The following is a 13722-nucleotide window of genomic DNA, read 5'->3' as shown; positions in this document are numbered from 1 at the left end:
CTGAATAATCTAATGTTTCTCAAAAGAAATACTTAAAACCAGAGCACTAACCCAAAAGTTCTTAAAGAACTGTTGTAAAGCTAAACAGGTCTTTTAAAAAGTAATATCATGTAAATGGTTTGAACCCGGGAGTATGGTTGCATGTTTGTAAATGTAGATCGTCCAGGTTGGTATAGTCCTGAGAAGGACTGTTTTCGTTGTTGTTAACTGACGTTTCGACAACCTTAGCGGTAGTCATCTTCAGAGTAAAAAAAAATCATCTTCATTTCCATTTTTCTTCTTTAGCGGTAGTCATCTTCATTTTACTCCTTTTATTATGTTTTATGTCATTGTTATTTTTAAAAATACACCATGGTATTAGTGATTTTCAAGACAAGTTCTGCAATACCTAAGTATTCAGTAAAACATACAAAGAAAAACATCGAAACTAAAATTTCTCTACACTTACCAACTCATCAAAGATATCTCGTTGATGAACGTGAATGGTAACAAGTGTCTCGTATCTAGTTCGTTCCATCTTCGTAAGTTCTCGTGTCGTTACGTCAATAAGTTCGTTCAGCATGTCCAAGAAATATTGATTTCTTTGAACCATAATCTGAAAAGAGAACGTAAAAAAAGTGATTATTGTTTATATAAAGAACAAAATAAATATCTTAGAAAACATTTGCTATAGTTATGCTATTTAGCAAACAGGAACTATGACATCACGCATATCAACCGTAAGTACATTTCACCATTCATTGTTCTCGACTCAGTACTTTTAATTCAATTATGCCGTACGCATCAAATCATTTCGATTGCTAGAAAACCATTTTCGTTCACCCCCCCCTCCCTATCGACGGACGACCAAGTGCTTCTAACGACAAACCTTTTTATCTGATTTAGCATTTGCAAGTGCATCTTCTGAGTCACGTGTCCATATCATTTGAATACCCAGAAGTCCAACCTATAGATATATATTATAATAAACATTTTAGATAAACGACAAAAATTTTTCAATTTTATGTTTTTAATTACAAACATGTTTCGACTTAACTGTAAGTCATCTTCAGTATGAATACTTATGTTTATTACAATGTGTGAAATATATAATAGAAATACGATACAGTATGTTGATACTCAGTGAATACAATAAGTATTTACAAGACGTTGAGGTTTATAAACAGGATGTATTATAGTAAGGATAATAAAAATAATTAGAAAGTTAAAGTTTGAAAATGGTGTTAAAATGTTGGACCTGTTTATTCAGGTCATGTTTATGTTTGTGGGTGTATAGTGCTTTTTTAAGTTTGAGGGTGAATGGAGAGTTGGCAGTGTCTATGTTGGTAAAACAGGATGTGATGTATTTAGATTTGCATTCCGGATTTTGTAGATGTTTATAAACGTGAGAGGTTTTGTCGGAGGTGGTGTGTTCTTTGATCCTTGTGGCAAAATGTCGGGTGGTCTCCCCAACATTGTAAAGCTTTAAGATCAGTCATCATAAAGACATATTATGAAATGTTCAGTTTCATTATACACAGATACTGTACCTGAGCAGGAAACGTGTCCATAAACTCGAGCAATTTAAACACAGGATCTTTAATAGCGACAGACGCCATTCTAATAACTGCATGTAATGCTCCTTGGGCTGCATTTAATAATGCCAACAACCATTGTTCAACGTTACCCTAGAAAATAACAGCAGATTGTTTTAAACGTAATCTTAAGATCAGTGAAACTTTTTACTTAAAACAAACCCTTTAAAAAGCTTTTGAAGCAGCAGTTCTACTTCTGAAATTTCACTTTGGAAAAATATATTTGCTTTTATTTATTAAAATAAGTGAATTGAATACGCTCAACAGAAAATGCATGTAAAATACATGTAAAAAGGTGGGAAGAGGGTAAAAATTCGAAACATAAAACGATAAAGTAAATGGTTTGAACCCGGGAGTATCGTTACATGTTTGTAAATGTAGATCGTCCAGGGTAGTGGAGTCCTGAGAAGGATTGTTGTTGTCAAAACGGCAGTCTACAACAACAAAAACAGTACTTCTCAGGACTCTACTAACCTGGACGATCTACATTTACAAACATGTAACATAAAACGAAGTTGGAGAAAATGATATCAAGACTTTCATAGTTCAACATGATTCCAACATTGAATTAAAAAAACTCTCTTTATACCTGAGCCATAATTGGTTTCTCCAGCGGGATTTGCTCTCCTTCAGATGAATTGATGGCGAGAATTTTATCATAATCTTTCTCATCAAAGCTGACGGTCTTGAGATTATCAAAAACACTTAAAAGATGAGCCTGTATGGTGTGCGAGTCACTAGCTTGGCCAAGAATTTCAAGTAATGCTGGATCGGATACGAAGAAGAATCGAGGAAACAGCAGACGTTTCTTCTCAAGATATCTGATATTGAAAATAAAATGAAGTAAGTGTAGTTTCTTCTCAAGATATCTGATATTGAAAATAAAATGAAGTAAGTGTAGTTTTTTCTCAAGATATCTGATATTGAAAATAAAATGAAGTATTTGTAGTTTCTTCTCAAGATATCTGATATTGAAAATAAAATGAAGTATTTGTAGTTTCTTCTCAAGATATCTGACATTGAAAATAAAATGAAGTATTTGTGGTTTCTTCTCAAGATATCTGATATTAAAAATAAAATGAAGTAATTGTAAACACTAGGAGGTCCTACGTTTCTTCTAAAAACAATCCATGATAGTCTTCCCGCAGTGCTGTAGAAGTGGGGGTGGGGGTGCTTGAGGGAGTAGCCCCCCTTCTACCTTAGAAATGGATAATTCTCCATAATTTCATGGCTTCAGCTTTGTCATAAGAGCCCCCCATCTGATAAATTTAGTTCTACAGCACTGTCTTCCCGGTCGTTTTAAAGTAAAAGAAAAACCGTTAAAACAGCAAGTAACTTACCCACTTAAAGATTTCTGACACATCTCTAATTGTTCCAATAAATGTGGCAATAATTGTCCTAAAGTATCATCACCAACACAACATTGTACAACATTTGGTGTTTCGTGAGCACGTTGCATTATCTTTACCCACGATTTATCGATCTGAGAAAAACGTTTTGCTTCCTACGTAGAAATAGAAGATGAGGACAAGTTATCATTTCACATCGTCGGAAAGTTTACAATGTTTTATAAAGCCTGGTTCTCATATAGTCGTCCGAGTCGTTTAAGTCGTGCCAAAATTTCACAGACGACCCGTGCGACTGTATGAGAACATTTCAAAGGCGACCGGGATGACCTCAAGTGACTCACACGACTGAAACGACTAAGGTCGCTTGGATAGAACGTTCCTCTATCCGAACGACCGTTGAGAAACGCAAGCGACCTTTTTATGACGCAATACGATTTTAAGAAGCAAATAACTAGCCAAAAGACTTTGTATTATTCACTATGTAAACAATGTTGACTGTGGTATGTCAACTACATGAAAATAATTTTTGACATCTGTAGGTATGACGTCATATCTATAAATACTGATTATTGACGCCATCAAATGCCGGTTTTGAAAAAAAATCAAATGACAGCGATGTTTGTAATTAACATATGGAAGTTGGACGATACATTAAACGGAAGAAAAATTAACAGAAAAAATATTGATAAACTAAAAATGGTATTAACGTGGTAAACTTGTTTATTGAGATCGGGTTTAAGTTTGTTAATGTGTAAGGCTTCTTTAATTTTGAAGTGGAAGAAAAATTGGCAGTGTCGATAATTTTGAAGCAGTTGTTGGTGTATTGTGATTTGCAGTTATGTGAGGAGAAAAGGTGTTTGAAGGTGTTTGAAGGTGTTTAAAATAATGGATTCTCCATGATGTTTGACGGTGTTTCACATAACTGCAAATCACAACACACCAACAACTGCTTCAAAATTATCGACATTGCCAATTTTTCTTCCAACTTCAAAATTAAAGAAGCCTTACACATTAACAAACTTAAACCCGATCTCAATAAGCAAGTAAACAACGTAAATACCATTTTTAGTTTATAAATAATTTTTTTGTTAGTTTTTCTTCCGTTTAATGTATCGTCTAACTTCCATATAAAGTAAATGGTTTGAACCCGGGAGTATCATTACATGTTTGTAAATGTAGATCGTCCAGGTTGGTATAGTCCTGAGAAGGACTGTTTTTGTTGTTGTTGACTGACTTTTCGACAACCTTAGCGGTAGTCATCTCTAGCGGTAGTTGTCGAAACATTATTCTACAACAACAACAACAGTCCTTCTCAGGATTTTACTAACCTGGAAAATGCATCTACATCTACAAACAACAATCTATCTCTATTTATACATTTAAGTATCACATTTTGTTATATTCATTCAAGCTGATGATGGCATAAGTTTGCCAAAACATGTCAATATTAAAAAAGTTTGTTCTCTATAGTCAATTTATAACTGATATAAATTGAACAGCTTTTGCACAAGTTTGCCGGCGAACGAAAAGACTGCAAATATCGATGTTGAGCACATTTTTGTACGGCATTACGAGGAGTATAACAATTTTAAATCAAGAAAGAACACATCCTCTGAAAGCTTATCTTCAGTCGTCGATTAAACTTTCAATAGAAGCACTAATGGCGCAAGTGTACCGTTGAAGCTTGTGAAAACACATTTCACGATTTTAAAACTAAACAACCTTACATCAGGCTTGTTGTAAACGTCGAAGTTTACATGAGCCGTATGAAGTAAAAACAATAAAAAATGTGATAAACGTCGAAGTTTACATGAGCCGAATGAAGTAAAAACAATAAAAAATGTTATAAACGTCGAAGTTTACATGAGCCGTATGAAGTAAAAACAATAAAAATGTTATAAACGTCGAAGTTTACATGAGCCGTATGAAGTAAAAACAATAAAAAATGTGATAAACGTCAAAGTTTACATGAGCCGTATGAAGTAAAACAAAAAAATGTGATAAACGTCAAAGTTTACATGAGCCATATGAAGTAAAACAATAAAAATGTTATAAACGTCGAAGTTTACATGAGCCGTATGAAGTAAAAACAATAAAAAATGTTATAAACGTCGAAGTTTACATGAGCCGTATGAAGTAAAAACAATAAAAAATGTTATAAACGTCGAAGTTTACATGAGCCGTATGAAGTAAAACAATAAAAATGTTATAAACGTCGAAGTTTACATGAGCCGTATGAAGTAAAAACAATAAAAAATGTTATAAACGTCGAAGTTTACATGAGCCGTATGAAGTAAAACAATAAAAATGTGATAAACGTCAAAGTTTACATAAGCCGTATGAAGTAAAAACAATAAAAAATGTTATAAACGTCGAAGTTTACATGAGCCGTATAAAGTAAAAACAATAAAAAATGTGATGAACGTCGAAGTTTACATGAGCCGTATGAAGTAAAAACAATAAAAAATGTTATAAACGTCGAAGTTTACATGAGCCGTATGAAGTAAAAACAATAAAAAATGTTATAAACGTCAAAGTTTACATGAACCGTATGAAGTAAAACAATAAAAATGTGATGAACGTCGAAGTTTACATGAGCCGTATGAAGTAAAAACAATAAAAAATGTGATAAACGTCGAAGTTTACATGAACCGTATGAAGTAAAAACAATAAAAAATGTGATAAACGTCAAAGTTTACATGAGCCGTATGAAGTAAAACAATAAAAATGTGATAAACGTCAAAGTTTACATGAGCCGTATGAAGTAAAACAATAAAAATGTGATAAACGTCAAAGTTTACATGAGCCGTATGAAGTAAAACAATAAAAATGTGATAAACGTCGAAGTTTACATGAGCCGTATGAAGTAAAACAATAAAAATGTTATAAACGTCGAAGTTTACATGAGCCGTATGAAGTAAAACAATAAAAATGTTATAAACGTCGAAGTTTACATGAGCCGTATGAAGTAAAAACAATAAAAAATGTTATAAACGTCGAAGTTTACATGAACCGTATGAAGTAAAAACAATAAAAAATGTTATAAACGTCAAAGTTTACATGAGCCGTATGAAGTAAAAACAATAAAAAATGTGATAAACGTCAAAGTTTACATGAGCCGTATGAAGTAAAAACAATAAAAAATGTGATAAACGTCGAAGTTTACATGAGCCGTATGAAGTAAAAACAATAAAAAATGTGATAAACGTCGAAGTTTACATGAGCCGTATGAAGTAAAACAATAAAAAATGTGATAAACGTCGAAGTTTACATGAGCCGTATGAAGTAAAAACAATAAAAAATGTGATGAACGTCGAAGTTTACATGAGCCGTATGAAGTAAAACAATAAAAATGTTATGAACGTCGAAGTTTACATGAGCCGTATGAAGTAAAAACAATAAAAAATGTGATGAACGTCGAAGTTTACATGAGCCGTATGAAGTAAAAACAATAAAAAATGTTATAAACGTCGAAGTTTACATGAGCCGTATGAAGTAAAACAATAAAAAATGTGATAAACGTCGAAGTTTACATGAGCCGTATGAAGTAAAAACAATAAAAAATGTTATAAACGTCAAAGTTTACATGAGCCGTATGAAGTAAAAACAATAAAAAATGTTATAAACGTCGAAGTTTACATGAGCCGTATGAAGTAAAACAATAAAAATGTTATAAACGTCGAAGTTTACATGAGCCGTATGAAGTAAAACAATAAAAATGTGATAAACGTCGAAGTTTACATGAGCCGTATGAAGTAAAACAATAAAAAATGTTATAAACGTCAAAGTTTACATGAGCCGTATGAAGTAAAAACAATAAAAAATGTTATAAACGTCGAAGTTTACATGAGCCGTATGAAGTAAAAACAATAAAAAATGTTATAAACGTCGAAGTTTACATGAGCCGTATGAAGTAAAAACAATAAAAAATGTTATAAACGTCAAAGTTTACATGAGCCATATGAAGTAAAAACAATAAAAAATGTTATAAACGTCAAAGTTTACATGAGCCATATGAAGTAAAAACAATAAAAAATGTGATAAACGTCGAAGTTTACATGAACCGTATGAAGTAAAAACAATAAAAAATGTGATAAACGTCGAAGTTTACATGAGCCGTATGAAGTAAAACAATAAAAATGTTATAAACGTCGAAGTTTACATAAGCCGTATGAAGTAAAAACAATAAAAAATGTTATAAACGTCGAAGTTTACATGAGCCGTATGAAGTAAAAACAATAAAAAATGTGATAAACGTCGAAGTTTACATGAGCCGTATGAAGTAAAAACAATAAAAAATGTTATAAACGTCGAAGTTTACATGAGCCGTATGAAGTAAAAACAATAAAAAATGTGATAAACGTCGAAGTTTACATGAGCCGTATGAAGTAAAAACAATAAAAAATGTTATAAACGTCGAAGTTTACATGAGCCATATGAAGTAAAAACAATAAAAAATGTGATAAACGTCGAAGTTTACATGAACCGTATGAAGTAAAAACAATAAAAAATGTTATAAACGTCGAAGTTTACATGAACCGTATGAAGTAAAAACAATAAAAAATGTGATAAACGTCGAAGTTTACATGAGCCGTATGAAGTAAAAACAATAAAAAATGTTATAAACGTCGAAGTTTACATGAGCCGTATGAAGTAAAAACAATAAAAAATGTGATAAACGTCGAAGTTTACATGAGCCGTATGAAGTAAAAACAATAAAAAATGTTATAAACGTCGAAGTTTACATGAGCCATATGAAGTAAAAACAATAAAAAATGTTATAAACGTCGAAGTTTACATGAGCCGTATGAAGTAAAAACAATAAAAAATGTGATAAACGTCGAAGTTTACATGAGCCGTATGAAGTAAAACAATAAAAATGTTATAAACGTCGAAGTTTACATGAGCCATATGAAGTAAAACAATAAAAATGTTATAAACGTCGAAGTTTACATGAGCCATATGAAGTAAAAACAATAAAAAATGTGATAAACGTCGAAGTTTACATGAGCCGTATGAAGTAAAACAATAAAAATGTGATAAACGTCGAAGTTTACATGAGCCGTATGAAGTAAAACAATAAAAATGTTATAAACGTCGAAGTTTACATGAGCCGTATGAAGTAAAACAATAAAAATGTTATAAACGTCGAAGTTTACATGAGCCATATGAAGTAAAAACAATAAAAAATGTTATAAACGTCGAAGTTTACATGAGCCGTATGAAGTAAAAACAATAAAAAATGTGATAAACGTCGAAGTTTACATGAGCCGTATGAAGTAAAACAATAAAAATGTTATAAACGTCGAAGTTTACATGAGCCATATGAAGTAAAAACAATAAAAAATGTTATAAACGTCGAAGTTTACATGAGCCATATGAAGTAAAACAATAAAAATGTGATAAACGTCGAAGTTTACATGAGCCGTATGAAGTAAAACAATAAAAATGTGATAAACGTCGAAGTTTACATGAGCCGTATGAAGTAAAACAATAAAAAATGTTATAAACGTCAAAGTTTACATGAGCCATATGAAGTAAAAACAATAAAAAATGTGATAAACGTCGAAGTTTACATGAACCGTATGAAGTAAAAACAATAAAAAATGTTATAAACGTCGAAGTTTACATGAGCCGAATGAAGTAAAAACAATAAAAAATGTTATAAACGTCGAAGTTTACATGAGCCGTATGAAGTAAAACAATAAAAATGTTATAAACGTCGAAGTTTACATGAGCCGTATGAAGTAAAAACAATAAAAAATGTTATAAACGTCAAAGTTTACATAAGCCATATGAAGTAAAAACAATAAAAAATGTTATAAACGTCGAAGTTTACATGAACCGTATGAAGTAAAAACAATAAAAAATGTTATAAACGTCGAAGTTTACATGAGCCGTATGAAGTAAAAACAATAAAAAATGTTATAAACGTCAAAGTTTACATGAACCGTATGAAGTAAAAACAATAAAAAATGTGATAAACGTCAAAGTTTACATGAGCCATATGAAGTAAAAACAATAAAAAATGTTATAAACGTCGAAGTTTACATGAGCCGTATGAAGTAAAAACAATAAAAAATGTTATAAACGTCGAAGTTTACATGAACCGTATGAAGTAAAACAATAAAAATGTTATAAACGTCGAAGTTTACATGAACCGTATGAAGTAAAACAATAAAAATGTTATAAACGTCAAAGTTTACATGAGCCGTATGAAGTAAAACAATAAAAATGTGATAAACGTCGAAGTTTACATGAGCCGTATGAAGTAAAAACAATAAAAAATGTTATAAACGTCGAAGTTTACATGAGCCGTATGAAGTAAAACAATAAAAATGTTATAAACGTCGAAGTTTACATGAACCGTATGAAGTAAAAACAATAAAAATGTGATAAACGTCGAAGTTTACATGAGCCGTATGAAGTAAAACAATAAAAATGTTATAAACGTCGAAGTTTACATGAGCCGTATGAAGTAAAACAATAAAAAATGTGATAAACGTCAAAGTTTACATGAGCCGTATGAAGTAAAAACAATAAAAAATGTGATAAACGTCGAAGTTTACATGAGCCGTATGAAGTAAAAACAATAAAAAATGTTATAAACGTCGAAGTTTACATGAACCGTATGAAGTAAAAACAATAAAAAATGTGATAAACGTCGAAGTTTACATGAGCCGTATGAAGTAAAAACAATAAAAAATGTGATAAACGTCGAAGTTTACATAAGCCGTATGAAGTAAAAACAATAAAAAATGTGATAAACGTCGAAGTTTACATGAGCCAAATGAAGTAAAAACAATAAAAAATGTTATAAACGTCGAAGTTTACATGAGCCGTATGAAGTAAAAACAATAAAAAATGTGATAAACGTCGAAGTTTACATAAGCCGAATGAAGTAAAACAATAAAAATGTTATAAACGTCGAAGTTTACATGAGCCGAATGAAGTAAAAACAATAAAAAATGTGATAAACGTCGAAGTTTACATAAGCCGAATGAAGTAAAAACAATAAAAAATGTGATGAACGTCGAAGTTTACATAAGCCGAATAAAGTAAAAACAATAAAAAATGTGATAAAATTCATCGTTATCTTTTGTTTTGCATTCCGTTTTATAGTTCGACGTTGGAATTATGAAACCGGCCTCGTTCACAAAGAAATCGTCTGCACATGCGTGGCACAAGTTCAATCACACCACAATCGTAGAGCAGCCTTATATTAATGCGGTATAAATAAAAAGAAAAACATGTTTACGATGGGTCAGCTTGCAGTGAGATATGAGCACGTGCAAGAAAACGTCACCACAAAACATGAGATTGACGTCAGCTAGCGACCTGCCCAATCGTGCTGCAACTACTGCGCCACACGAAAGATGCGAGTGAAAAAATCGCAGGGTAAGAGGGCGGGCGTGTGAGATTGGGATTTTTTTCATTTTAAAAATTTTTAATTTTCTATTGTGCACACAATTTCTGACTTGTCTACGTAATAATTTCAGGCACCTATACACATATTTAACACTTTTCAGACTACAAAACCTACATCTACCACATTTATATTTCGCCATTCATAACGACAGTGAAAAGTTTCTTATGAAAGTTTCTCACTACTCAAAACAACGAAAAAATTCTTATGCTGTATGATTTTTACGATAGAAGAAATACGGTAATAAATATATGTTATTTACTGGATGTGCGATCCCGTACGGAAAAATATTTTCACGAGGTTTCAAAAGCGCTTTTGAGGCCATATTTAAGTATTTTTTAAGTACGGACCGACCTAAACGATATATATTTTTTATTTTTAATATGAAGAAATTCGCGCGAATACACTTTTCTTACTTGTTGAACAATTTACATCGCTTTTAAATCACATTTTAAAATTTACATTTCACTTCGTAAACAAAGACATTGCGAAAAAAATAGCGCTTCTGCTCACGTGCAGATATCGTAAAAAGCTGCCCGCTCAGGCAGCCAATCAAATTGCTGGAAATCAAATAAATATCGCTTTGGAGCGCTAAATAAAAAAGAAAGGGTAATATATGATGATACGTACATGTGATGACTTAATAAATAAACGTATATCAGTAATTCTAACCTGTGGTAGTTGTTTTGCAATATCTCCCCCAACAAATACAGCTTCGAGATATACCCAGAGATTCTGTACAACCAACCAATTCTCTATGATCTCCGTAGAACCAGTGAGTTTTGCAACCCATTTTTGAATTTCAGCTTTAAATGGTGCATTATACCTGACGGGAGTACAGGACAATCATAATGAGCTTTTCCACAAAAAAACGAATCCCTCAGTGATCACAAGATATACCTATTGCTCATCAAAGATCCCAATACCATCAAGCTATCCTCCATCAGGGATACAATTTCTGAAGTTTCACCACCCTTCAATAAAAACTCTCCGCGACTTTTAAATGAACCAAAGCTGAAAATCTGAGTATTCCAGTCGGCGACAACTCCTTTTAACTTTGCCTCGATGTCTTTCTCTTTTACGGCGGCTATACATATATCCTAACATACATCAACAAAGAATGTTATATGCAGGCGGAGTTTGGAATTAAATCTAGATATGATCTTCGCACTTTGTTGGACAATTTATGCAATTGTCTCATGAACCTGAAAAATTCAGGTGACTCAACGGGATTCGAACCCATGACATCTGCGGTGCCGGTGCAGTGCTCTGACCAACTCAGCTATGAAGTCACACAGTGGTGAGCAGGTCAATTTTGTTGGGCTGATGTTTTCTCGTGAAAGGAATGTCATACGAAAGAATGTTTTACATGAAAACATGAACCCAACAAAATTGACCTGCTCACCACTGTGTGACTTCATAGCTCAGTTGGTCAGAGCCCTGCACCGGCACCGCAGAGGTCATGGGTTCGTATCCCGTTGAGTCACCTGAATTTTTCAGGTTCACGAGACAATTGCTTAAATTGTCCAACAAAAAGCGAAGATCATATCTACATTTAATACATCAACAAAATGAATTAGAAATACGCACTTGATCAAAGCTCGCAACTATTAAAGCGAGAGTTATCTAAATCACTATCATGTAACATGTGTTGAAATGACAGAATAGGACAGCAACATTTGAGATTATACCAGTAGAAGTTTTAAATTGACAAATAAACAAGTATACCTCAATATCTTCTTTGTTCTCTAGAAGAGGTGCACTCATTAGATTTCTTAACGAAAATGTCTCGGACTCGACTTCAAGTGATGTCTTTGTGACGTTAGATATTCTCTCCCAATGACGCGCTTTCATCGCCTTGTGTGCCATCATTTCCAATAATGGACATGATTCACTGAAATCATCGATCGTCTTCTTCAAATCAAGGAACGCTTGCCATTCTTTTAGAGCTTTGGGTAGCTTACGAATCCTGATGATCAGAAATAATGTTTGAGGTGTCGAGATTGAACAAAATTCCAAATTACAATATTCAACGTTTGTAAACATATCTAATTGTACGAACATTTAGATGTTGAAAGTATGAAGAGCAACTACGAAGCTTTGATATTTATAGCATACATACATTCTTGTACTTTACTCTTTAACTTTAGTGTGCACTTTAATGTTGTTTTATGAGTACTTTTATTGTACTTCAGTGAATACATTAATGAACTTTGTGTATACTATAATGTACTTTAATGTGCACTTTAATGTTGTTTTATGAGTACTTTTATTGTACTTCAGTGAATACATTAATCAACTTTGTGTATACTATAATGTACTTTAATGTGCACTTTAATGTTGTTTTATGAGTACTTTTATTGTACTTCAGTGAATACATTAATGAACTTTGTGTATACTATAATGTACTTTAATGTGCACTTTAATGTTGTTTTATGAGTACTTTTATTGTACTTCAGTGAATACATTAATGAACTTTGTGTATACTATAATGTACTTTAATGTGCACTTTAATGTTGTTTTATGAGTACTTTTATTGTACTTCAGTGAATACATTAATGAACTTTGTGTATACTATAATGTACTTTAATGTGCACTTTAATGTTGTTTTATGAGTACTTTTATTGTACTTCAGTGAATACATTAATGAACTTTGTGTATACTATAATGTACTTTAATGTGCACTTTAATGTTGTTTTATGAGTACTTTTATTGTACTTCAGTGAATACATTAATGAACTATTGTGTGTACTATAATGTACTTTAATGTGCACTTTAATGTTGTTTTATGAGTACTTTTACTGTACTTCAGTGAATACATTAATGAACTATTGTGTGTACTATAATTTACCTTAGCGTGCACTTTAACATACTACAATAATTACATGCAGGAAATTTAAAAAAAAACACTGCCATTAATAATAATGCTCATACCTAGTTTGATACTCTAATAGTTCTCCATTGATTTTCTCAACATCAATATCTGACCAAAGGATATCTTGATATCCATTCACATTCTCGATGACGGAGTTATAAAGACTGTAAAGTTTCTGTAAAAGACCCAGTTCCCGTTTAATTCTTTGCAATTCTTCATACTCGGTAACTGGCAATCCGAAAAGTTCTTCGCCACCTTTGATGAAAGAAATATTTCACATTGGTTGTAATAATTTTATTCGGCAAGGAGACATCTTAAGAAAAAGATCGATTTGAAGACATCATATGATGAATAAGATAGTACCAGAATATGTTTGATATTTCCTCCATAATTCATCAAATCTCGCCTGGAATATTTGCAAGCGATCGCTCGCTTCACTCGGTGGAATTCCAAGTACCATTGGACCCCTGTAAAAACGTTTTACATAAAGTAGTACAC

The 13722-nt window shown here is 32.1% G+C and overlaps 1 protein-coding gene across 1 annotated transcript in view; it reads right to left on the bottom strand.

Annotated features, from left to right (window-relative positions):
* Positions 1-13722, bottom strand: part of LOC124440953 (dynein axonemal heavy chain 5-like) — a 59088-nt gene that overhangs the window by 26815 nt on the left and 18551 nt on the right. Inside the window, exons 41-50 of the mRNA XM_046991378.1 lie at positions 13588-13691; positions 13284-13479; positions 12078-12318; positions 11250-11449; positions 11022-11175; positions 2915-3078; positions 2164-2395; positions 1530-1667; positions 869-946; positions 449-595 (exon numbers count right to left, since the gene is read on the bottom strand). Coding sequence (XP_046847334.1) covers positions 449-595; positions 869-946; positions 1530-1667; positions 2164-2395; positions 2915-3078; positions 11022-11175; positions 11250-11449; positions 12078-12318; positions 13284-13479; positions 13588-13691 — 1654 coding nt within the window. The remainder of the gene's footprint in view (positions 1-448; positions 596-868; positions 947-1529; positions 1668-2163; positions 2396-2914; positions 3079-11021; positions 11176-11249; positions 11450-12077; positions 12319-13283; positions 13480-13587; positions 13692-13722) is intronic.

Source organism: Xenia sp. Carnegie-2017, unplaced genomic scaffold (genome assembly GCF_021976095.1).
Source record: "Xenia sp. Carnegie-2017 unplaced genomic scaffold, XeniaSp_v1 HiC_scaffold_20, whole genome shotgun sequence".
Classification (NCBI taxonomy): Eukaryota; Metazoa; Cnidaria; class Anthozoa; order Malacalcyonacea; family Xeniidae; genus Xenia; species Xenia sp. Carnegie-2017.
This window is presented reverse-complemented; position numbering and strand designations above follow the sequence as displayed.